General features: G+C 40.7%; 2 protein-coding genes across 2 annotated transcripts; one reads left to right on the forward strand and one right to left on the reverse strand.

The window, feature by feature from the left end:
* The first annotated feature begins 3,444 nt into the window (after nucleotides 1-3,444).
* On the forward strand, nucleotides 3,445-17,828 carry LOC143900213 (protein decapentaplegic). Its single transcript, XM_077411295.1, has 3 exons — nucleotides 3,445-3,967; nucleotides 9,733-10,130; nucleotides 15,222-17,828. Exons 2-3 carry the CDS (start codon nucleotides 9,764-9,766, stop codon nucleotides 16,079-16,081), a joined length of 1,227 nt encoding a protein of 408 aa, XP_077267421.1. The 5' UTR covers nucleotides 3,445-3,967; nucleotides 9,733-9,763; the 3' UTR covers nucleotides 16,082-17,828.
* Nucleotides 17,829-19,058: 1,230 nt separating this feature from the next.
* LOC143900208 (protein fem-1 homolog B) lies at nucleotides 19,059-25,358 on the reverse strand. Its single transcript, XM_077411287.1, has 11 exons — nucleotides 24,729-25,358; nucleotides 23,237-23,417; nucleotides 22,948-23,165; nucleotides 22,512-22,852; nucleotides 22,263-22,423; nucleotides 21,871-22,175; nucleotides 21,292-21,435; nucleotides 20,459-20,688; nucleotides 20,267-20,383; nucleotides 20,063-20,169; nucleotides 19,059-19,973 (listed from the first exon to the last, which is right to left on the reverse strand). The coding sequence occupies exons 1-11, from the start codon at nucleotides 24,873-24,875 to the stop codon at nucleotides 19,816-19,818; spliced, it is 2,109 nt and encodes a 702-aa protein (XP_077267413.1). The 5' UTR covers nucleotides 24,876-25,358; the 3' UTR covers nucleotides 19,059-19,815.
* Between the last annotated feature and the right edge of the window lie 1,143 nt (nucleotides 25,359-26,501).

Below are 26,501 nucleotides of genomic sequence, written 5' to 3' on the forward strand. Positions count from 1 at the left end.
TCTAGGTAACTAAAAGAATGCATGACAGATACGATATCTTTCATATTTAGTTGTTTTGCAGTTCTATATATTTGTTGTCTTATTTTATTTAGGTGAATACAAACGTCCAAAACATAAAAAAATAATATATAACCGTCACCTAATGTTTAACACTGTATTATTGAAAAATATATTTTTACCTCAGCATTATGTGATAATGCAAGTTTCACCGTTTGCAGGATTGTAACAACTAACACCGAATTCTTGTTCGATCTTCTCCTTCAAGTACTCCATCTTAGCGAATTCCCCGTGAACCAGCATAATGTTCTTCGGCTCGCAATACTGTATCAAATGCATTATCCCTTTTGCGTCGGCATGAGCGGAGAAGGACATGTACCCCACGGCCATCTTTACCTCCACGATCTGCCGATTCTCAAACTCTATTCTCCGTGTACGGCTGTTTTTTTTTTTTTTTTTTTAACAAAAATCGGTAACCCCTTTATTATTAGCAATTTTTATTAATTCCATTATATTCTTCAATCTTTTTTACCCCTATTTCATATATAATTCGTTAAGATTTGGTTGATTAGTTCTGGAGTTATAGAAATTTCGGTAAATTTGGCACATACATACATACACATATATATACATACACACATACCGACATTTTTTAAAATAATGATTTTTCGACGTTTTAGAACACATTAAACATATTGACATCAAAAACTTAAAAAACAATCTTTTCCTCGGTTTCTTCTAATATATAATTTTTTTAAATTTGGTTAATTAGAGCCAACTTTATACACAATCAAAGGTTCATATACAAATTTACGAAAACAAAGCTTCCTCTATGAGGAAGCAATAATAATTGACCGCGTATATCACGTGACGCTTAGCCCGGTTTCACCAACGTGATTTAATCTAATCGGTCGATTAAAAACTCACTCTTCGTCTCTTTCCAACTGTTCCCCTTGAAAGAAACGAAGAGTGAGTTTAATCGACCGATTAGATTAAATCACGTTGGTGAAACCGGGCCTTAATCGATAAAAATCATGACTGTATTCTGATACATTGGTATTGGTAGACGATAACATCGTTCTCTTCTTTGTAAATTTGATCTGTTATCATATGGTGATTTTATATTTTCTTAATTGGCGATTTCTAATTTTTCTTCTCCAATTTTTCCGAAAGAAATAGCACAAAAATCTAGCAAATCTTTTATTTTTAGAACTTTATGCTTATCCGTATGTGTATATTAATGATTATCGATGAATATTAATATGTACATACGCGGTACAGATATAGGATATTTATTATGTAATTTACTTTTACCTGTTAAAACTGTTCTGCATGAATTCATATAGTTTGCAGAAAATTGCACAATAATTGATAATAATTCCTAAAGTCATTCAAACGTTATACACAGATGAGATTTCCGGAATTTTTCCGCAGTCAATAATATTGATAAAATGATTATATCAATAGTAACGTAAAATGTTCTCTATTCGCAAATTTTAGTTGTCGCAAATATCAAACGGAATTTTTACTCGGTAAAATTGGTATTTGAAAATTATGATACCACTTTTCATCGTTATCTTTCCAATTTCTATATTTATACAGTACATATATGTATAGTACATACGTGTATCCTCGAAATTGATAAGGACAATTATGTTTTACCAACGTTTGCTCTCCGGCAACGTCCGATCTTTATTTTCCCGACATAAAACGATCTGTTTACGATTGCAATTAAGATCGTAGTTGCGTGACTTCCGTGCCGAGTAGTCGCTAAAACCGATTGCCCAAGAATTCTCTATACGGAAGACCCGGACTGATACAGGATACAGTTCCTCGAAAAAAGTAGAGACGTCGAAAATGAACGGCGGAATAGGGCTGGGAACCACCGCTCGCAGGCGAGGGAGGCATGGGGAGGCATAAGCGAGTGAAAAGCGGGACGGGATGGGCGGGTGCAGGGTGCGAAGGGGAACGGAGGAGGGAGGACCCGGCACAGCGGCAGACTGGCTGGTGAAGTGGTGAAGCAAGTCCGAGAACGGTAGTGCGAGCGAGGGACGATGACGTGTCCGGCGAGTAGAACAAGGAGGAAGTTTGCGCAGGAACGTCGCTGCATGCGACAAACGTTGCGTGACGTTCGCCGAGCAGGGGGGGAGGTACGAGTTCTTGTTCCTTTATTTATCTCCGTGCTTTGCCGTTTCGTTGCACTTGTTTGAATTTATTTGACGAAAATAATCAAAAAAATTCAAAATATAATAATTAAATATGTAAATAGTAAACTCTTGCAAATTAAACGGCTTCACGGATGGTTTCCGCGACGATAAACTCGAATCTGCGTGACTCTAGCCGGGAAAACAATTTAAAAAGACGTCGATTTCGCTTTATCTCGATATGGATTCGCCGCAACGATGTATCCGAACGCGGATAAAAGCGTCGGTTTGTAATTTTTTAGCAAGCGGACACATCGTATATTTACATCGAAATCGCCGAGATCTTACGTCCAGGGCATACACGATACGTCGTGGATCGACGCGGCGCGGCGGGGCAAAAGGGAAACGAAATGCAGTGGATGCAGCGCGCGTGGAATGCACCCGGGACGGCGCGGGCGTCGACGCAGCGGTCCTGGAGTCGGCGGCCAACAGGGACACAGGGAGGAGGAGGAGGAGGAGGGGGAAGGGGGGGCCTGTCGTAGAAAAGAAAGGGCCAGTAGAATAACGGAGCGAGCTGGAACGGGGTCTGAGGCGCACGTTCGAACGCGGCCTTGCCTAAACGGCCTAAACCTCGCGATAGTTCGCTCGCTCGCGGCTGCGCGGATACCCACGTTTCCTGGGAACAGCTCTCTCGCCGTGTTTCGCGACATCTCTCTCGAGGGAGAAAGAGAAAGAGAGAGAGAGATAGAGAGAGAGAGAGAGAGAGAGAGAGAGAGAGAGAGAGAAAGAGAGGGAGAGAGAAAGAGAAAGAGAGAGAGAGATAGAGAGAGAGAAAATAAAGGCGAAGGAAACGCGAGAGGAGACGCGGGAGTGCCCGTTCCGTCGGGAAGTGCCGCGCGCGTGTATCCTGGCGATACGTATATCGGAGCAGCAAGTAGAAACGGGAACGGGAGGAAACGAGCGCAGCGCGAAGGAGCGAGGGAGGAGAGGATCCGCGCGTTATACCCTGCGCATCGGCGTGGAACTCGGCGGGGCCGGATTCCGCGTGCCCTGTACGTAACGTAGGTGCGTGCGTGCGTGCGTGCGTGCGCGCGTACGTACGTACGTACTTACGTACGTGCGTGCGCGCGCGGGGACCTGTTGATAGGTCGCGCAGGTGTACGAAGGTGTGGGCCCCGTCCCCCACTCCGCCTTCTCCCCCCCCCTTCGTTACCGCCACCGCCGCAAACCGCGACCGCCGCTGCCGCCACCGCCACCGCCACCGCCGTCGACGACGACGACGACGAAAGAGCACACTCTCGGTTAACGCACGGCGCGTTATGACCGCCTGATCGACGAGAGGATTATCGGTGGCACCGCGCACCGCCGCATTGGCCGTCATCGGGGCCCGCGACGCCCGTATATGGTGCCGTGGAAAAAAAAAACAGCGCGTTCAACGAGGAGAATAACAATCGTCGCGAGCGCGGATTTTGAGTGAAGAGAGAGCGCGCGCGCGCGCGCGCGCAGGTGTTGTGCCGCGTGAGTGCGCGAGAGTCCGTCGGAACCGTTGGAATCGTCGTCGAGTCGAGACGTCGACATCGTCGTCGTCGCTGCTCCGTTCTCGGGAGACTCCTTTTTTCCCCCTTCCCCGTCCCTCTTTCCGCCGCGAGCGCGGGCCGACCATCGGCGGAACACCGGAGAGTGCCCTCCTCTGGTTTTTGCGTTGTGGACCGACCGCGCACGCGAGTGCGGTGCCAGTGTGAGGTGAGGTTACGCGTGGTGCACTCATCAGGCCCCGACTTGAGATGCCGTGGCTGTTCAGACTACGGACTCACGATTATAGTTAGGTGAGCAAGAATTTCTGCTTTTTTTTCTTTCTCTCTCTCTCTCTCTGTCTCTTTCTTTTTCTCTACCTGTGTGCGCAACATATCTCCTTCTGTCTTTATCTTTCGATCTCCTCTCCTGTTTTTTTGTACATCTATCTTTCTTTACTCTATTCTCTCTCTCTCTCTCTCTGTCTCTCTCTGCTTCGCGACGCGCGCGACGCACTCGCGCGACCGCGAGATTCCTTCTTCTATTTCCTTTCTTTCCCATCGCGCGTCCCACCGCTCTACTCTCCGACCCACTTCTTCCTCAACCTCCTCAACCGTCGCCGCGCTCATTGTCGCCGCTGCCGCTACCCCGCCATCAGCCTGGCCCGATTATTTTAGACGATGACGCGCCTCTACGCCTGTATGTGACTCGCGCGCACTTCGGAGTCTTCGGAGCACCGCGCGCGACTCCGACTCCGACCTTATCCTTGTATATTCCAGCGCGCCGCATTCCAGCGCGCGAATGCGAATGCAAATCCGTCGGATATGTGTTGTTTCCAGGTAGAGGCGCACGGTGCGGTGATTGTTTACCGCCGTCGCCGTCGCCGTTCTCGCGCCAATCGCGAATTCCGTCAATTGAGGGCTTGAGGGGGCTTGGTAACGAACCGGCGTGGCGTGGCGCGGCGTGGCGCGGCGTGGCGCGGCGCGGCGCGAGTGAATTCCTACGAAATCGCCTCGCCGCCCATTAACGAACCGCGGGGACCATTTGGGGGCCGTGCCGAGCACGCGGGTGGTCTCCCCGAAAAATGTCCGGCGAACGGACGTTTTTCCCCGTCGCATACCTGACGGCTCGGATCGACTCTCTATCCGTCTACCGCCGGTGGTCGACGAAGGGCGGACCGCTGCAGCCGCTACGCTGTTTATCCGCGCGGCGAGGCACCTTTTGCCAAGGAAGGCGCGCGCGCGCGCCCGCACCCATCATAATGCACCGCGAGGAATGCAAGCGTGACGAGAGCCTTTTCCGCGCGAATGCGTCCATCGGTAAATTCATTGTCCTTGAAAAACAAGTTGGTCGCTACGAGAGAGGCGTTTCTCGAGGAAAGGATCTACATATTACCTAACGCGCAACGAGAGTCCGCGAGCTCTCGGTCGGCTCGCGCTCCCATCGCCGCGCCGCGCCGCGCCGCGCCACGCCACGCTACGCCACTCCACACCGTGCCACCGTGCCGCGCCGCGCGGTTCCGTGAGCGAGCTAGCGCGCGAGAGGCGGCGCGGCGGCGGCGGCAGACAGCTTGGCTCTGGTCCCACCAACCTTTTCTGCCCCGTCTCTCTGATCACGTTCGTGCCTGCCAGGGCCGCACGAGAGGACCGCGAGCCCTCGTGCCGTGAATGAGCTTAAAACTGCGTATTCCACCGAGCGGTACAAACCGCCATATTGCGTCCCGCTGTTATCTGCCAAGCCCGAGTAAAGACACGCGATCGACGCGAATCGGAGTCCGAACAGGTCCGAACTTGTCGAACAGTAATTAGGCGTCTAATTTCCAGCTCCGTCTTTTCCTTTTCCCACGAATGCGATCGTTGTAGCTACATTTGTGTGTGTGGGTAGAAACACGTTGAATAAATAGAGTTATAAATATATCGGAATGGTTGAGAACACGAGGATGAAGGAACATGAAGAAAAATATTAAGTGAAAAGTATATGAAGTATGAGAATGAGTATATGAAGGAGTATGAGAGATTTCAAATATCGCCGCGTTTGCGAATATGTATATATAGCGAAAGAAAGATCTTTCATTCTCGTGTCTGCGTCCTCATCCCCGGAAAAAAGTATCCCCGACGGCAAAAAGGAATTATTAGACTTAATTAGCGTGCGTGTATAGCATCGCTCCTAATGAGAATACCGTGCGTGCACGAGTACCGAGAACTCGTGCCCCGCTCGTGTGCTTGTTTTATTTTATAAAACCGAGAAGAGGAAAATATCGCGTTTCAATTACGAAAAGTGATATTTTCCCAATAATGTATCTCCTTAATGCATATTCATTATACGCGCATTATGATTCATTCGAATGCCTTGCGTTTTTCCGTATTTAATCTCACGTCACTAAGACGTTTCTATTAGATAGAGCACTCCTCTTTCTATCCGACAAACGAGATGTCCCTTGCGATATCCCTTTACTAGAGTCCCTCTAATAAGAGTCGCGACATCGGATATAAGAGAGAAAGAGAAAGCGCGCGATATACATTTATATCGCTTTCTCTTTCTCTCTTATATCTCTTTCTCTTTCTGTTTCTCGTGCTTTTGCCGAAATGCGAACCAATCAAAAGTTGCTGCTCTGTGTCGCGACTCTTATTAGAGGGACTCTACCCTTTACGATCTCGAGGGATCGTTAACTTTCTTATATCGGATGGGAAAAGAAGTGTTCTAATAGAAACATCGTGTGTCGAACTCTATTCGAACTTATATTATAACTTCTCGATGATTTTTGGTCATCGAGCTTACAACGCTTTAGTCTTAATCTGCTTCAATGGAATGTTTATCTAAAACTAACACGACTCTTACACGTAGAGATACAAAATTTTATGGCGAAATGCCACATATATTATGTATCTTTAGTTATTTTTCTCTTTATAACTCTTTCATGTTCGTCGATTGATATCATAGAGAGAATATTCAAATTAAGGCTCCTGGATGGTCAGCCGAGAACTCCGCGTTGACGGTGGCGCCGTACCGTCGCGGTAGAAATAAGAACTCTCTCCTCTCACTCTCTCCAATGGAGAATTCTGTCTTGTGACATGTTGACAACCTATTTTGCGTTGCGTTATATTTCTTTATTATTCGCTCTGTACTTGTGCTATAACGTTTAACGTATTCGTGAAACTCGTGAAATTTAACGTATGGTAAGATTTGCAAGAGAAATACATATGCTGAAGGAACATTCTCCACTCCTTTCGAGTCGTCAAAAGGCTTGTTTTTCCGTAAGTTTAGGCTTCGTTTTATGGCTGTTTGTTTATTGTCGAGGGAAAAGGATAGTATCCGTTAAATTTTAGAAGTGTGCTGAAACGATCTGTCGTGATTTTTTATTGAAATGTCTTTTTATTTCGGAAAATACCGCAACATAAAATAGGGTGTTATTTCTCGCCTCGATAGTAAGAATCCAATATGGCCGCGGTGACCATCCAGGAGCCTTAAATTCAAACTGAAAGATCATTATACGACGACGAGAGAGGCTTGTTTTCGCCTCTCTCTGGCAATATCGCGGAGTACCAGCGCGGTCTCCCTGCGATACGACAATCCGTTCTGGCGTAACGCTAATGGAGGAAGGCGTTCGCCAATCTTATGTTAGTATTTTACACTGAATGAAATCGAGAGTGTGATCGGAGGGGCGAGTGGAGGGGAAGGGGACACACATCTGTTCAGCATTCACAGATAATGCTGCGGGCGCGGGCGCGGGCGAGCCGCGGCGCGCGGCGCATAAATATTCTTTGAGAAACGCGCACGCTTAAAATCGCGGATAAAACCAGTTTCATCCGGCCAACCGGCGGAACTCTACCGTTAATGCACGCGGCAAGTATGTCACGGCACAGCATTGTTCGATCGATTCCGAAATTATTACCAAGCCGCGAGCTCGTAACGGAGGAGCCGGTCGTGGCGTATGTTACGCTGTCTGGACGGCGAGCGGGATGAGTCTCTCGTGATTTTTTTCGGGGCGCGGATATTTTCCCAGACACGTCTAGAAGTTGTAAATAATAATCGCGTGCGTTTAAATGGGGTGGCTCGGTTAAAATGATAAGGAAAGAACCAGGCGAGTGGGATAGACGACTCGCTTTAGCGAGTGACGTCCAAGTCATGTTCAAATTCTCCGATCGGAATTTATATTGTTTCCCGGTTTTTTGGCTTTTGTTGACCAAAGATTTTTCACTTCATTTTTTGACGAACAATTCCAGTATTTTTAACAAATCGTTTATGCGCGCTTCTACCATCACTGATTCGATTGATATTCCTTTCAAGTTTATCGCTTTATCATGTCTTTAACTCATAATTGCATTGAGAATCCGTAAAAGTTTTGCATTATAGACATGTAGATGTTGATGATCTATTATGTATTATTAAATCTTGATTATTCATCAAACCATTACATGGTGATATTTAAACTCGACAGGCTATACTTATTGTAAAACATGCTTTTCTTGCGTACTTACTCGCGCTTGTATTGTTGCTAATAATAGAGCAAATTAAACTGCATAAGAGAGCTAGCTATTAAGTTATTAAATCTAGCAAGAAGTAATCATGTTCAGCTGGGTATGCAGTCTCAATTAAAATATCAGCTCAATCAACAGTAAAAGGTGAATGTATCTCGGATAATTATGATAGTATTATATTACGACCCAAAAACAAATTTACTATGTTCACGCGATCGTCATATACTCCCCGTTAATCTTGCTCGTCTAAATCCGTTCCGCGAGGCCGCGAGAGTATTTTCGAATCATCGTATATATAAGATCGTTAAAAAAAAATATCCGCTTGAGAGTAAGAGAAAGCGATTACTCTGTAACGGAGCCTGATTCGACGAATCTCTTCACATCCATTGGCAGGCCCAGGAACCAATGACCAATCGGATCGGGTCCTGGGCCTGCTCTTCCTCCGCTTTAAAGCTGACCAATGCTGACCAATACTGACCAATGCTGACTCAGAGAGTCATTGTGCAGCTCTGTCGAGTAACATTTTTGATAGTCTTCGCTGTACCTCGAGAGATCACGGTATTAGCTAGATTAAATCAAACAAAATTTGCGCCATTTTTTCCCCCACGACAAACCGTGAACAAATGATGGAAATTAGCGCAGAATTAATTAATTTCACTGGTTGACCTCATGGCGCTCCAATGCATGATTCACAATAAAGCTTTTATTAAAAATTTGTTCCAAGGATATATTAAAAAATTCATTGAAGAAATACAATCTCTATATTGTACAAATTTTATTGTACCCTTGTTAACATCTCAATTTTGCCGCGCGTTCTTCGATAGACTTTTCACGGTAGAAAAGAAGTATCGACGAATTTTTCCACGAAGAAGCAAACCTATTCCCGAGTAACCGAAATATTTCACCTGAAAGCTGCATTTTGTGACTCATCGCTTTTGTATTGGCTGTTTAATGCGACCAATTACCGCAGGGATTGAGGGATTATAATTTATCTCTGAGGAAAGGTCCTCCCATCCCTTCCCCGAATTCCTTTTAGACCGTAATGCACTTCCCTGATGAACACCTCAGTCCTGCTGTCGTCCTGCTAGGTAAAAGGTGCCTCTTTTAGTATCTTCCGTGATCTCCTCTGATTTTCCCTGTAGGAGACCAGCTGGTAAAAGATATCCGACTAAATCGCCATTGAATCGACTGTAAGGATATTCGTTCTAATATTACTTCCTTAAAAATCACAAAATTTCTATAAAAGAATAAAAATACTATTTACATTAAATACTTACGATTTAAATCAACAAATGTTACATAATCGCGCGCGCGTCGATGGTCCTCAATTACACAATGCGATACTAATTTATAACCGCGCGATGTGTGTTCATCGAATAACGGAGTTCTATTTTGTGCCCGCGACCATATATGATCTTCAATCTAGATTTTTAGAACCTCAGTCTATATAGTTTCTTTCATCGAGAAGAAACGTAAGAAAGATCTTTTTTTTTTTTCGAAGTAGGATCTAATCTGGAACCCAGAATCTAGATCTGATCGTGCATCAGCAGATCGACAACGGCAGCTCCTTTTAACGGCGTTTCTTCTTTTCGTGCTTTCAGGGAGGTAACGTGAGTGAGTGACGACGTCACGATGCGCATGTCGCCGTCGCTGGGGTTAGTGCTCGTGGCAGCAGTCACGCTGCTATCAAGCGCGAATGCTAACGCGGGGACGAGCCTACGCATCGACCCGGACACGGCCACGGCGTTCTCATCATCGTCGTCGTATCGCTTCGGAACGACGGATCGGAAGGATCGCGACCAGGCGATAGCCGGGATGGAGGCCAGCCTGCTCTCCCTCCTGGGCCTCGCGAAGAGACCGAGGCCGCAAGGCCAGGCCTATATCCCGCACTCGCTTAGGGAGCTCTACGACCGTCAAAACGCCATCGGCATCGCGGACATCGCGAAGCCGGGCATTCACGCGCGATCGGCTAACACCGTTCGTTCGTTCCCACACATCGGTAAGTTGGACCATTCTGATCTTTAGCCGGGTGCATCGCGATTAGAACGTGAAGAGACAACTCGCATAATTTCGAAAGTAAATCTACGCAAAATGAAATAAAGTTGCATTAACAACATTAATTGAAATAATTGAAGATAATCTTGTTAACTCAATAACAATATCAATGAAATGTTTTATTATAGAGCAAGAGCATGACGTATTTGTTCCATTAATACTGTTATTGATTTAACAAGATTGTTTGGAATTAAACTTAATAATTAACCGGTTAATACAACATTATTTTTATAATAAAGAAAATCGATGCACATGCGAAGTCACATTTGAAGATAGCTCGCTTACGTTCCTTGACTTTGATTGTTTTGGAAACAGTTTAGAATTTATATCGTTACCAGCAAAGTATGGATTTTTACAAAGAACAACAGAATAACGCTATCAAAACGGAATTGAATTAATCCTGTCGGCAAATTTATACCATGTTTCGAACACAGTAATGTATAAACAAACCTTTTCAGATGTAAATGAGCAAAATAGTTACAACGGACTCACAAAATTCGGTTTGTTTATAAATTATTCGTTGACAGGAGCTTAGACAGAAGAAATCATGGTACATGTGCATTAACGATATATCTCAGAAAGATATGATTACTTTTGAATGAGTTTGTCTTACTGTGTCCTAAAAGGATGAACATATGCATAAAATCGATTCTGTCGTGCGAATAAACACAAGAGTCTTTACTGTATCACTCGCGAAACGTGAATCATTGAACGATGGTAAGAACTAGCGAGTTGGAATTCGTAATTCGAAAACAGGTTGGCGACTCTTTCGACTCTCAGTGAAAGTGCAGTAGTAAACGGAATGCAATGTGCGCCCGTTATCAATCGTCATTCCTTCGACGTCGTCGGCAAACGTGAATGACAAATTTTCGAACTATAGGACTGTATATATATAATTCCGTACCTTTTAATATATCGACGCGATGTATAAATTCTCTCTCGAACGGTGTTATATGCGGCTTTGCAGAACAGATTTTCGGGATCTTCGCTTTTGCACCAGTAACAAGTTAAATAACGTCATATGTCGCCTATATTGAAAAAGAATAAAATATAAAATTTTGCAAGCTGACGTAAATGCAAAATATTGATCAATTGCAAAGCATCTGTATATATAACTATATAATAATTCTGCGAACAATGTTCTTCGCTTTATTTGCATCACGAATTTCTTAGTCACGCGTGTAATTTCAAGAAGGCATATTATCCTATAAATTACAGATTTACGTTAAGCCATAACTGGCGCGCGCGTAATTAGCCTAATTGGCATAACTGTCGGCATTAAGGTTTATCCTAAGTCGCTGTGCAGGAAACGTATGATCCTCTCTTTCTCCTTATTAAAAAAAAATCCATATTATTCAGCGAACCTAACATATCTGAAATGAATTTCACATCATATAAAGCTTCTTATTTAAGGAATATATAAATTTCCTTTTAGAAAACTTGTCACAATTTGTCACAATTTGATTAAGGGGTAATATCACCTTGTGAGCCTGAAATAAAGGATCAATTTCTCTAATTTTTTTTTTAATGAAAAAATATATCGAAATTTGGTTATACATATGTGGTTGTACATGTCTTAAAGTGTATAAAAAATTTTTTTATGAACGGTTTTAAAACAAAATGGCGGCACGCGAGCTTTTGCACGAAAACTACATTTTTCGACCTTACCGTATACGTCTAGCTCCCACAATTTTAATCCGATTCGTTTAAAATGTGAATTGTAGCTTCAAAATGACATTATCTAGTGAAGTACGTAGGATTTTTTCAAAATATTGATTTTTGTGAAATGGCATTAAAATGAAGAAAAAAAAATTTTTTCCCCGAAAAAATCGAAACCGAAAAACGTTCATAAAATGGATAAATTTTAATTGATCGAAAAAATCCTACGTACTTCACTAGATAATGTCATTTTGAAGCTACAGTTCAAATGTTAAATGAATCGGATTAAAATTGTGGGAGCTATTAGACGTACGGTAAGGTCGAAAATGTAGTTTTCGTGCAAAAGCTCGCGTGGCGCCATTTTGTTTTAAAACCGTTCATAAAAACTTTTTTTATACACTTTAAGACATGTACAACCACATATGTATAACCAAATTTCGATATATTTTTTATTTAAAAAAAAATTAGATAAATTGATCCTTTATTTCATAGGCTCACAAGGTGATATTACCCCTTAATTGTGGATAATACATAACTTCTTAGCGCGCGTTTATAAATTCACATAAAATTTTCTGAGCAGTTTAGTCCCTCCTTTTGTAACACAGAATCAGTCAAAGAAATGTAAGGTGAGAAATATACTAGATTTTTAACAAAATATCGTTACAAGGAGATTTGGACATATAATTGACTCCTTAAAATACTCTCTACGAATAGGGATACCTATACGAATGTGATACGTTGCGTTCGTGCGACTCGCCTCCTGCGTGAAAAGGAGAAGAATGGCATTCGAACGATTTTATGGTTGTTCAACCGACAAAGGGCTTTTCGGCCACGGTGATTGCCGGGAACGTGCCGTGGGTTCCGCACTCGAGTGTCCCACGGGGTGCCGGGGGAAAACAAAAGAAAAGGGATCGAACTCCTTGTACGCTCTATCTCTTTTGAGTGTATTTATCGCTCGATGATGAGACCGCCTTGGAATGCCCGAAGGGACTCTCGGAGAGTGGATGCGGTATCTTTCGCTCTCAGGAGGTCCAGCTTCCGTTCCAATGATTCACATCCGGATTATTATTAGAGCTTAGGTAGGTCGGCATTCCGACCGATTGTTCTTCTCAATCTTGGATCGTTGCGGCAGATATAACTGTTTGAAACGAGCTTTTTGAAGCTAAACATTGGAATAGTAGAAGCGATGATATAATGTAGGAGAAAGTGCCGAGAGCAGTTGAGGAAGATACGCGATGGAAAGCTACATGGGCATATATCGCGAGAAACCCGTCTTGACAAATCATTTTGATAAAATCATTTTGATAAAAATCTATATCCGTTATCCGTTATACCCGCGCTGAAGGCTAAATCGTAAATGCCATGCCAAAATGTGTTGCTTTTATTGTCACAAATATCAATTTTTCGTGTGCCTTCGGCGAGAATAATCTCGTCGAGATTATATCGCTTTCAGTTTCTGAATTAAAATACGATCGAGGCGTTTAATTTGATATGATGCGTATATCTTACAATTAGTAGTTTGACACTTTCTAGTTGTTTTGCAATCCTCGATGGTTAATAAAACATGAGTACGTTAAGAATTTTGCCTATTTTATCATGTTTATTAGGAAAATTTGCAAGTAAAATCCGATGACACTTCAAGCGCGTCACCAGTAGTATATATAGAAAACACTAGAAGAAACACTCGTGTTGTATTTTGTTTACAAACGACATTATTCCAATTCTTTAAAGATTACGTGTGGCATGCCTTCCATTGTGATGTAGTGATAAAAAACTGCTAGTATTACACAATTTTATGGCATATTTTATTATTTTATTGATTGAAAATATTGAACATCTAATGCTATCGATAGATTTAAGACAATATCTTAAATTATTTGATAATCAAACGATATGTAATTCAGGAAACATATCTGGAAAAAAATATAGTTCACACGATTATATTCAATTATCTGTGAAATCAGGAACATAATTAAGTGCGTTATAATATTCTGATCTAATAGATCCTGTTGCAAGAAAATATGACACACATACTTTCGTAATTTATTCAACCTTGTCACTGTTTTATTCTGTGAAATAATAATTTTAGATTGATGATCAGAAGGTGGCAAAAATTTGGACTGGATTATATATAAAACTCTAACAAGAAGCTCTTTGATATTTCTACTGCTTTGCTTCTACAGAAATTGCTAGATTCTGCGTACGTGGCGTGTTGACCGGTGTTGAATATACGCGCACCTATATATGTGTGTGTGTGATGTTAGGATTCAGCGACGTCTTACGAAATTTACATACGCGTTACAACTGCGTCTATATACGGCTGCCCGCTGCATCCACTGTTTTCGAGTCGTTTCCGAGGAACAATTGCGTCATACGCGCGGTGAACGTTATTAGCTATTTTTGTAGAAGTGTAACTTAAATTATATGTGTGCGCCTCGTGCGTCGTAAAAGATTCACGTGAACGGAAAATTATTCCGGCGGCACTCCTTATTGATATTGAATGCTGTAAGATAATAAACACGTCTGATAAATTTATCCGTCCGACACGACGAGCAGGAAATTTAAAGAATCACCTCCTCTGAATTTCTAAGCAGCCTACCCACAAAACCCGAGATTTATTCTTAACTCGCTTGCAACCTATGAAATAACATGTTTGAAAAGTTTCATGGAAAGCGAAAAGCTTTGTGGATTCTACTTTGGAATGATGATTTTTCTATCTACGTTGTATTCTTAATTCATCAATCGTTTTGCTTCTGACATTGAAAAATCCAAAACTTAACTTTTTTAAATTGAAATTTCTCCAAGACGAAGTATGTTTAGTTTAATTACAATTACATTTCTCTTTTTGTATTTTATAAAATATTTTATGTATATATAAAATTCTTATATTACACGCTTTTTAACATCTTTTATATTTAACTCTAAAATTTTATTTGTTTAATAGAAAATGTGCCAATATATGTTGCTCAGGCCAATATATGGCTGGATCTTGTGTGCCTAATAATATTTTCGCATGAATTTATGTACATTTTTCGTTTAGCAAACTGTACACCAATTATTGCCAATCTTGAAAGGCAGTCTCAAGCTGAAGCTAGAATATAGCGTTAGTATTATTAAATTAATTATCAATTTAATCAATTTAATTTAGGTGATTGTACTATTAGGCACAAAAGATTCAGCCCGACCGTATATATGATTACATTTTCTATTTACTTGAATTGTTATCATATCGGTCAAGTTCACGTGTTATGATATATTCATTTACATCTTAATATACTAAATTTGCACGAGCCTTCTCGCGCAAATAATCTTCAACATTTCTGTATGTTATTTATTTTTTATCTTAATCTTCATCTTGACGTTTCTTTCTTTCCAGAGAGCGACTTGGACCACAAGTTCCAATCTCCGAACCGTTTCCGGTTGTCCTTCGATCTGAGCAAGATACCCAGCGGCGAGACGTTGCAGGCAGCTGAGTTAAGCCTGTCCCGCGTCGCGATGTTGGACGTCGAGGACAAAAGCGCGAAACATAAGCGCGGCCGGGTGCTGGTGTACGACATAGTGCGGCCCGGGGTAAAGGGTCGCAGCAAGCCGATATTGCGACTGATCGACAGTAAGGTGATCGACACGACGAAGAACGCCACGATCAATCTGGACGTACATCCAGCGGTGGTGAGGTGGATAGAGAGTCATCAGAACAATCACGGGCTGCTGGTGCACGTGACCGGCACGGTCGCCCGCACACGGGAACACGTGCGGCTGAGACGGGCCGTCGACGAGCACAAGGAGGCGTGGGTGGTGAGCCGGCCGATGCTCTTCACTTACACGAACGACGGCAGCTACGAGATGGCATCCGCGGATCAGATAATAGACCGGCGGACCAGGCGGGCCGCCCTGCGGAAGAACCGGCGGAAGGACGGCCGCGAGAATTGCCGGCGGCATCCGCTCTACGTCGACTTCGCGGACGTCGGCTGGAACGATTGGATCGTCGCGCCGCCCGGATACGACGCCTTCTACTGCCACGGTGATTGCCCGTTTCCTCTGGCGGACCATCTGAACTCGACGAATCACGCGATCGTGCAGACCCTCGTTTACTCGACCAAGCCGAGCATGGTGCCGAAGGCGTGTTGCGTGCCGACCGCGCTCAGCTCGATATCGATGCTTTATCTGGACGAGGAGAATAAGGTAGTGCTGAAGAACTATCAGGACATGGCGGTCCTCGGATGCGGTTGCCGCTGAGGCTCCTGACCTGGTCTTTTGCTCGGCGTACGAGTACTCTACTCTCGAAGAGCAATCGCCGAAATCGTGAAATGACACGGAAGAATGAAAGAGAGATAAAAAAACATTTAATGCTGCAGGTGGTCGAATAAACGAGAGTACATAATTTCGTGATTCGTCGATTCACGGTGTTGTATGTAACTCGCCGCCACCTTTACGGATGTATTAAGTAAGGATGAAACGCGCGCGTACGCGAGTAAACAGACAGTGTAAAATGTTTATACGTTTAAAGGACGAAAAGACAGAATTTATCATCAAAGAATAGTGCACAGTAAATATAATTTGTTGCTAGACATGACGAATGATAATAGAATAGAGGTAAACGCGGATGATATTATATGCTATTCGGTGATAACACGAACAAAACTTTGAAAAAAGTCACTTTATTGAGAAAGGTTTTTTTATAAGATCATTGTTTATACAAAGTTAGGTATCGCGTGAGTTAAAGATCGCCTTTAATCGAAAAAGTCAACCTTTTATCTTAAGATCATCGGGACTGAGTATTTTTCTGTTCTAAAATTTTGCCTACAATGTCCATTTACTTATTCTAATATGTGCAAAATGGAAACGCACTTTCCACTCGCTTTTTCACGCGATCACGTAATCACATGACAACAGCGAGTAATAGCAGGAAACAGCATGAGAGAAAAATTCTAGTTCAGGCGAAGTTAACTGACTTAAAATGAAGGAAGTTGACTGCGAACGATTCACTGTATGATTAAAAGATATCGCTCGTTTATTGGATCTCGATAGATTAATAAGATCAATTCTAAACAGAGGCCTTACATTGCGGTAGCCTTTGACTCCAATCGGGAATGTGACGATTGACGTAGCTCTTTCACAGTAGACCCGTTCTTTCTTTCTCAAGTAGAATTTTTTTTCTTGAATAGAATCTTTCCATTCTGTCTGGAGATCGTCGGGACGGAGTTCTCCCTCCATTCTCTCCTTGATCCTCACTTTCGCTCGTATAGCATACGACCGCGTGGTTACGTGGCGAACGTGCAGTGTGAGAGGAAGAGAAACATTTCAATTTACAAGAGGCAGCTTTTACTGTGATTAGCGGAATCAGCTTGATATGATGATGATTAACGCCGCCGATCAAAAGATACGAGTTGATCAACAACGATTGACACAGCTTCTAATCGTCATCACATTCACTCGCGAGTTGTAACAGAACTGAGCGACAATTGCAATAGTTACCGGGTCATTGTTAAGAGTTTATTGAAAACGCAGTGATGAGAATAATTACTCGTTTATAAGCAGGATTGAGAAAATGACGGTAGGGATAACTCCTATTTGAGAAGATGATGGCCGAGAAGGGCGAGAAGTACAATTTTGCGAATTAACGTCCACCAAATATATTGTTCGGATCTTCGTAATGCGACACGGAGACTTCGAAGACACGAATAATAAAAGTGTCTTCGGTATATAACTTTGCTGCATTTTTCATTCTTGCAGTTTTGTGTATCTTTGTTCGTGAAATCGTTTTTGCGCGAACGAATTTTGCAAAATCTCAACGGTATATTGATTGTATATTCTCTCCAATCAATTCTGACCATATGAAGTATTTGACAACTTTTATCCAATTGTATCAATATATTATCCGTATCTTTCATAAATTATGAAAGATGTAGATTGTGTTATTCGCGCGAAAAAAATATTTGCCAGTGTAGCGTTTAATTCAAATATGCGAATATAATTTGCGAAATACTTTCATATTATATGTTATTGTTACATGCATCGATGCATCATCACTAATATATTGCCGATGTATACCAATATAAATGGATCAAGGAAAATATAGAAAATACATTACGACGCGATGTGGACTTTAAATGAAAACATTCTATTGATTGATCCAAGTGCTCTTCAAATATTTATCTTCTTGATATAAATTCGAATTCTATTTGCTTTAAAACGCGTTTGACGGCATCTTGTCTGCGAGGAATTTAATCCATTGTGCTCTCATGATATATGAGCTCTCGACTTTGATGTATATGCTTTCAAAGCGCGACAAAACAACCGATTAATTTTAATCTATTGCTAACGAGGCAAGTCGCGCCGAGTGATAAAAATATGTACAAGCGAGATGTGTATGGTTTTATGTACTTGCGTAATCACGAACTCACTTAATGCATTAGAGATTTCGATTAGACTTGGTGAAAATGAGATGAACGGTGTGTGGAAGCGATACGAGTATGAAGCGACTTTAATGTCGGCAAATATTGCGCATCACTGCAAGAGACATCGCACTGCGAGAGACATTGTAACACTTCAGCAAGTGAGCAATGAAATCACGTGTCGGAAATACACAATTGACTAATGGTAATTTCAGCGATGTAGAAATACCTCTTCTACACGCGATGAAGTATCAACCAAGGCAATGTTGACCGTTTTTGTACCGGTAATGACGTTCGTCTTGCAAACGCGTACGTGAATGCGTATCTCTCCGCAGTCGTTGGATCGCATTAACGTTTCCGCAATATTGTCATAACGTTTTAAAAGGACTAAAGGGACAGGGCAGCATATTAGATGCGTAAATCGGCATGTCCGGTTACGCGCTAACACGGAGCCACGAAGAGTATGCGTTCCGTCTTTTCAGACGCGATCGAATGCATGCCTACGTAAATCCTGCCGCCGCGAATAGATTGTACCTGCCTAAGGATTACTCTATTTATTTTTCTTCTTTCTTTTTGTTTTTGCCAAAAGATTTTGAACACACGTGTATATTTGTACAGAAGTGTTATTGATAAGCGAGCGCCGTTGTAAAATGTGTAAAATAGATAAGATGAACGAGTCTGTGTAAACATTGTAAATAATATATTGTAAAGTATCGTGCGCATGTATATTCTTTATATATTTTACCATTATTTTCCTAGTTTCACGATTGTATACAGAGAGAGAAGAGAGAGAGAGAGAGAGAGAGAGAGTGCGTGTGTAAATATTAAATAAATTTAATATGGCAATAAGGAGGGTGTACATTTTTTTTATGCCTCTCCACATCATGTTGCAGCAGGCATCTTCAGCAAAGAGGAACAGCACGTGATCGAACGATACGTGCAGAAAATACGTCTTAATTCACACACAATTTGCTGTAGTTTGAAAAGTTTATTTAATTTGATTTCATTTATCACAGTAATTACAATTAAAATCGATGAAAACGAAAAATTGCAAAAAGTTGAATGCACAATAGCCGCTAATTATTTAAACACTTTGTTACGCAGCGACTATATATGTAGCGATACTATTTACCGTCTATAAAATACAATATTTAATATAAAAAGACCATTCTCAATATATACGTGTATCGTTGAATATGAGCTTATACATCATAAAAAGTTTCACGAATCGCATGATAATTTTTATATAATTTTATGTAATTTTACGTAAATTGCACGTTAGTATCTCACGAGATATCTAGAATTCTGATTTTATATAGGATATATCAAATTATTGTGCAACATACATAATTTTAGATTATTCAGATATTTAACATATTTTTTTGTACAAAAATATTATTAAGTATTACGGCTGCGTTCGCTTTGGACGCTTTCGTGCTGGAAGTATTACTCCATCTTTTTTCAACATGTAATAAAGATGGACTGACACTTTCAGCACGAAAGCGCCCAAAGCGAACGCAGTCTACGTACATTGTACAAGAAAATTTCGATACTTCGTGGTAAATTAAAGGCTTGTCAACTCTGATTAAGCCCAGGCCCATGAAGTTCTATAAAACTTTCGAGTGAACGTGGAACATTACCACGATAGGGCAGGTCGTAAGTCTTAATTGCTTTGGCTGCCATACACGTTAAAGACAATTTAGTCTGAGTACGTAATATTATTTTAGCTACACCTGAAATAGAAATTGAATATCAGCCAAGTAATTCACATGAGAACGCAACAACAAAATACACGAATCGATAATGAAATCTATAAACTTACCCGTGGTAACCGCATCGTACGGTGTATATCCTCTATTATTTACAGTATCCATATGCGCTCCAGCTTCTATAAGATCTATTATAATTGAATGTAAGGTCGCAAAATCGCTGGAAAAAAAAAATATTACAAAATTATCAAATCCGTATTAGTGTAAAATTAATATTACAGATAATATTGTAGATAATATTGATTTTAACAGCACACCTAATTGCTTTACTGTAACCGACAATAATGTGGAGCGGTGTATTTCTTTCGTTATCCATTGCGTTTATGTCAGCACCGCAATGAATCAGTAATCGCGCTGTAGCTGCACATGGAAATCTGGAAACCAAGCAAATAATTTGTGTAACGCGATCCTGATTGCTAATGCTATTTTAAAATCGCATTTTGACATACTTGCACACGTCATTAGTGTGAAAATCGTCGACGGGAGTTTCGGAATTCACAGCAAGATGTAACAAAGTCTGCCCGTCTTTCAAGCATACTCGTAACGCACATAATTTATGTACCAGATGATGCGCCTGTGTTAAATCCGATTCATCACATCTGTCTCCGTTAAGTGTCATCAGTTTGGTCAGAATCGTTAGAATATATAGAGTCGTTGTGATATTCGATTCCATCTCTTCCTATGCAGAGATTTCTAAATATGTAGAGATATGTTTCTGTTTGTGTGTGTGTTATAATAACTATATATATATATATATATATATATATATATATATATATAGTCATATATATTAATATCCATTACATCGGCATATTCATAAAAAATACTTTATAATCCATGATTTATAAATTCTTTTTGTTTCTTTTTAGTAGATACAATAAGCAATTGAACTGTCATTAGTTATGTAAGTGAAAAAATACGTTCTTTAAATATCACAGGAAAACATATTGAGTGCAGATACACTAATGCATTCGATTATAGTGTTAAATATAGTCCATAGACAGGGTTGGGAAAAATAATGCGGCTCAGTGATTCTTTAACATGATTGTTTCTTGCCTATAGTTCTTCGCTGGATCTAAGTGTAGAAACCAATCATAACAAAGAATCTGAGCGTCACCGAGCTGCTGTGTCTGCTGAACGCAATCTTTGTATCGCCTCCACCTTTTCGACGGGGCCACGTGATGTTACGTCTCATTTTTGGCATGTTGAGACGAGTTTCAACAAGTCGCGTAGTGAGACGTGTTCTAAAGTGTTTCAATACGATACGATTTCAACACGATACCTTAGTTCTCGCAGTCCAATTAAACATGGCCCTTAGTCGTCCCAAGCAAAGTCGTGCGCGATTACTTGTTCTGCGATACGAGCGATTTGTATAACAGTGTACTGAATGGTCTTGCTCGGTGCGTTTTCTTGGATGAGGTAGACGCTGTCACGCCATATGATAATATTAACTTGCAATTCGTTTTTCTTTATATATTTTATTCATTTTTCTTTTATATTATTTTAAGCTAAATATTTAAATTATATTAAGGTGTAAATTAAGTTTAAGTTTTACTAGAATAAGAAACGACAGTAAAGAACAAAAAAAGAATATTGACTTCAAATTATATGTTTAATATATGTATATATATAGTATATATCAAATATTGAACCTTATCCTTTTACTAAAAGATAGAATTCTATGATACTTTCTATTTATAATTATCGCAGAAATTCGTGTATATTCTATTAATGTAAAAAAAAGTAATGAAAATAGTGACGACTCGTTGGTTTCTGAGTAACGGTTATAACGACGAGTTACTTTTATAAAGTAACTTTCCTAACCCTGTCCATAAACCAAAGTCTCTTTTATTGAACTTACAACAAATTGATCAATGTCATCCTTGGAATCTGGATTCTGGATTTTGGCCTTGTTCCTATGCAACCCCGTTACGCTTGCCTCAAGAACGTTTATCACTTGAGAAATATCTAGATCGACACCCACGTGTATCATTTGCGAAAAGACTTGCGCAAATCGAAGGAGGTCTGTCACAATGGATATATCATTGAGCTGTCTCAGTTTCAAAGCGTGCAACCACAAGTCTATACATCTGTCGAATCTGGCGTTATCCGCAAATATGGCGCCTCTGAATACTATAGGATGTGGCAGTTCTGGATTATGGAGACCTGATAAGCAAACAGTATTACTTTTTTGTAAAAAAAAAAAAGTGTCATACAGTTGTATTTTATTGGAAGTATCAAACACATATCTACCTAATATTCTTTCCCGAATAGCGAGCGATTCCATATGTATGGCATTGGGATTGTCTTTGATACTTTCTAATTTTTCTAACGTCTCGCATTCCTTCCAATTCTCATATGCTTTCACAGTCGAACCTAGTCGCTTATGTACAATATTATCAGTATCACTATACCTAGGACGTGAGAAAAATACGTAATAAAAAATAGCGATTCGGTAAGATAAAAACAAATGAGTCAAATGACGAGTGTTGTTTCTCTTACCTTAACTCCATTGCCTTATACAGATACATGTACGCTTTGGTTAGACAATAATTATCCTTATCATTAGCGTATGATGCTCCGAGTAGCTCATAAGCATCTATTACTTCTTCCTTCGTTACTTCTCTCCTTTGCACTAGATATTCAACGACTTCCGCACGCGTCCGCTCGGCAGCCGTTATTAAAGGTGTCATGCCGCTCACATTCTTCGTCATTTCCGTACTGTACTTCAGTAGCTCGCACACGATGGCACTGTGTCCACATTCGGCGGCAAAATGCAACGCCGTCGCCCCGCAATATGCTTTCTTGTTCGGATCTGCCGATTTGTCTAATAAAAAATTAACCTAAATCACAGTTCAAAGAAATTTAGAAACATTTATACAATTGCACATATTAAATAATGGCGTTCTTGTGTCATAATCTGTATAAACATACTCACAATATCCAGGTGTCCCTTGTACGATGCTATCATGAGACAAGTGTTGTTAAACATGTTGGGAATATTTAAATCTGCCTGATGATTGATCAAGTATTTAACGATGTCCAAACGTCCATTAAAACACGCCGCTCGAAGAGGCGTAGAGTTAGTTTTTGTTGGATGATTGACGTTTGCTCCTGCCTTCACGAGAGTTTTAAGAACGTTCAAGTGTCCGGCTCCTGGAATCGACATATGCTATTGATACCGCAAAACAATTACAATATATCCTATTTAAACATTAGTCTTTTACCTGCTGCAGCCCAAAGGGCACTGGCACCTTCGATGACATATCCTCCGTTGAATTTAACCGTTCCTTCCTGCTCTAAATCAGGCTTGAACTTGTCAAGCAACATTCTGACTACCTTATTATGTCCATAACGCGCGGCAACTATTAAAGGTGTACATCTTTGTCCATCATCTTCTAAGACTTTCTGTAAATATAAATCAAAATACTGTTTCGCAAACTGCATTTTGTAGAACTTGGACAGTTATAAGTACCTATTTAGTACCTATTTGTATCACAAATAATTATTCAAGAATTACATACGTTATATACTTAAATTCTAAAATAACATTTTTAATAATTGAAATTATATAGTACTTTATTTAAGGATTCGTAAGATTAATAATTGTATATAACGGTATTTGTAATATAAAAAGAATCTAAAATTTTATGACCTGTATTACTATAAATAGCATCTACAGAAAGTTTTCTTTGTGTATGCATGTCTAAATAAGTGTTGCAAGTTGTCCTGAATAATTCTTTGTTGGTATCAGTGTGTTGGTAAAGTGCTACATTACAGTACTACATTAACCATATTGCAATAAATAAAAACTATATTTTATTAAATAGCATAAAACTACCTGTTTATTTTTCATATTTTTGAAAAACTTATTTTTATTTTTCCCCTAAAATCTTAAATCAGTGTTCACATACAATATTAGTAAGTATGAACAATTATTAAATTTTACAACATATAGATAATTTTTAATTAAGTTAAGTTAAATATTTTAAAAATCTTTGTTTAGTTTTTTCTGGAGAGAATTAATTTTAAAAATATCCTAATCACAACCAAAGGTTAAATTACAAACCATACTTTTGTTCCTTTATCCGAGTTAGATAAAAACGTAACAAATCCCTTGTAGCTCAATTACTGAACCATTTGTTAATAAGATGTAATTTGCATAGAATTTATATCAATTAGCATGCTTTTACTAAAGTGTTTAGCATAGGCGTATAATTACTGTATACTTGTGTACATGCTTACTATAAATAAACAAATATACCAGTAATAGAGTAAATATATATATATCTTTCTATTTTTTTCCTAAATTAAATATTTGTTTGAAAATATCCCAAATTAAAGTTTATTTCTAATCAATATTCTTAAATTATTGTACACCTATTATTAAAAGTATAATTATTGAAAATTTTATGCTTTTAATATAACATATTATTTCTCGAAATTATATTTTAAGTGCTTTATCTCCATGTTATTCTTTTTCTGTAATAATCGTACAATCAAGTATCGATGATAATAATACGAAAAACAACAAATTACAGTCTATATATAGCGCTTATCGCAAGTGCAAGTTCCTGAAAATAGTAGGCAAGATTAAAGAGTCGACTAATCAAGCGCGTTTGACGTTTATTAGAACAGTTGATCGACGAGTGCGATTTCACGAGTGATAAAAAGCGGCGCAATGACTGAAAGGTGACGCAACAAATGTGATTCGCTTACCTGGTTAATCAGATAATTAACGTCGACGTCGGACTTGTCGTTCAGCAAGCTGTAGAGCGCGATCGCCATTCCGTCCCTCGCCGAATAATAAATCCGCTTGACCAGCGACTGCTGGGGCTCATCAATTATCTCGCACGCGGTCTCCATCCTCGCGCGGCTCCTCTCGTTCTCGCGTGAGCGCGAGTCGTGGCCACGGAGCCCCGTCCGAGGAGAAGAATCAGCCGAGGCCACCCCGAGACGTGGTAACCTCAAAACTCATATCCCTCGCTCGTCGCCAGCGCGCGGAAAATACATCGCGCGCCGTCACCGCCGCCGCCGCCGTCCGCGTTCTATTTTGGGATCGCGTTGCGCGCAAAAATACAGCGATTCCGAATGCAAAAATAAACCGCGACAAAGCGGTGTTCCTGCGCGGCGCCGCGCCGCGGGCAGCCCCTTTGTCGCTAAAACATTCACGTGATTCACGTCGAACGCCGGTACGCGCGGCCGCCGAACTCGAACCTCGTTGTCCACGAGCGCGGTTTATACCGAACGATTTTCATTTGCGATTTGCGATCCGTCGCCGTCGACGCCGTCCGCACTCCGCAGCTGTCCGTCCGTCGCGATCCGACGTTGTTTACGTATTCGAAAGGACAAGCTTATTTCCGATCGTGCCATCCCTGACGAATCCGAGCGCGCCGGACACGTCACGGACACGTCATGACGTCACATGACGCAACCGCGATCGACGACGTCTGCGTTCGTTTATTCCCGTTGGGAGCTATTGGGAAAACAAAATGTATAATACACGTAACGTATATTATACATTTTATTTTCCCAATAGCTCATAGCTCCCAATTGAATAAACGAACGCAGGCGACGATCGCTTCCACGCGTAGGAGGTGTTGATTGGCGTTTCGACGAGACCGGATTTGCAAATTGACCCAATCACGACGCAGCGTTCACTCTCGCCAGCAGAATTTCTCGGCGGCGGCGAAAATTCACGTGATAAAGATCGCAATTGCGATTTTCCACGCAATATCTTATGTTTAAGATCGTCTCAAATACGATCTCGAGATGTCGTATAATCATTTTATTGGCAGGGTAGAATTCAATTGTCTGAAATTAGATTTAAAATGATCTTGGTTCAAATTACGAACGCCGCTTCTATATAATGCCCATTTATATTTTAATGCAGATTAAGTTTTATATATAGATCTTGGTTCAACTTACTTTTTATTATTTTCCAGTTCTAATGTTTATTTAAACCAACGTAGATTAACTTTAATCTCGGTTTAACTTATACTGATAAAAAGGGACATAAATTCTACCTCGGCAAGAGACAAGAGAAGTATATATATATCGCGGTGTTGGCGATATATCGCAACTGATGTATATGCGAGTATTGCGCGAAAGTGCGCAGATATCGTGACTCGCGAAATTTCAACACGACGATGCACAAAGACCGGAGATGACGGGGGAGATGGGGTTCCTCACGAAAATACATCTTTCGCGGAACTTTCGACGATAGTCGAATGGAACTCCATATACGCACGTTAGCGCTTGAGCCGAAAACTTCCAGACTTGAAAATTTATTTGTATACAGTTTATTACGAACTTCTATAAATTTATTAACTTTTATAAACACAAAATATCGAATCTACCGCAAGCAGCTCGCAGAATTTGTTTTTGATTCGGTACTTGTCGCGTTGTAATTAAATTGCAATTATTTTAACAAATTCGATTCCTATATATATCTATTGTTTCCAGACATTAGTAGATTTATTCATTTACCTA

Source organism: Temnothorax americanus, unplaced genomic scaffold (assembly GCF_048541705.1).
Source record: "Temnothorax americanus isolate GAGA-0224 unplaced genomic scaffold, ASM4854170v1 Scaffold3, whole genome shotgun sequence".
Taxonomy (NCBI): domain Eukaryota; kingdom Metazoa; phylum Arthropoda; class Insecta; order Hymenoptera; family Formicidae; genus Temnothorax; species Temnothorax americanus.

Bases quoted from the DNA above. Each gene is read 5' to 3' on its own strand.
- LOC143900213 (XM_077411295.1), top strand. From the start codon at position 9,764: ATGCGCATGTCGCCGTCGCTGGGGTTAGTGCTCGTGGCAGCAGTCACG. The intron at 10,131-15,221 runs GTAAGTTGGACC...CTTTCTTTCCAG, and splicing joins TCGTTCGTTCCCACACATCG to AGAGCGACTTGGACCACAAG.
- LOC143900208 (XM_077411287.1), bottom strand. From the start codon at position 24,875: ATGGAGACCGCGTGCGAGATAATTGATGAGCCCCAGCAGTCGCTGGTC. The intron at 20,384-20,458 runs GTATGTCAAAAT...CTTGGTTTCCAG, and splicing joins CACACTAATGACGTGTGCAA to ATTTCCATGTGCAGCTACAG. The intron at 20,170-20,266 runs GTGTGCTGTTAA...TTTTTTTTCCAG, and splicing joins GGTTACAGTAAAGCAATTAG to CGATTTTGCGACCTTACATT.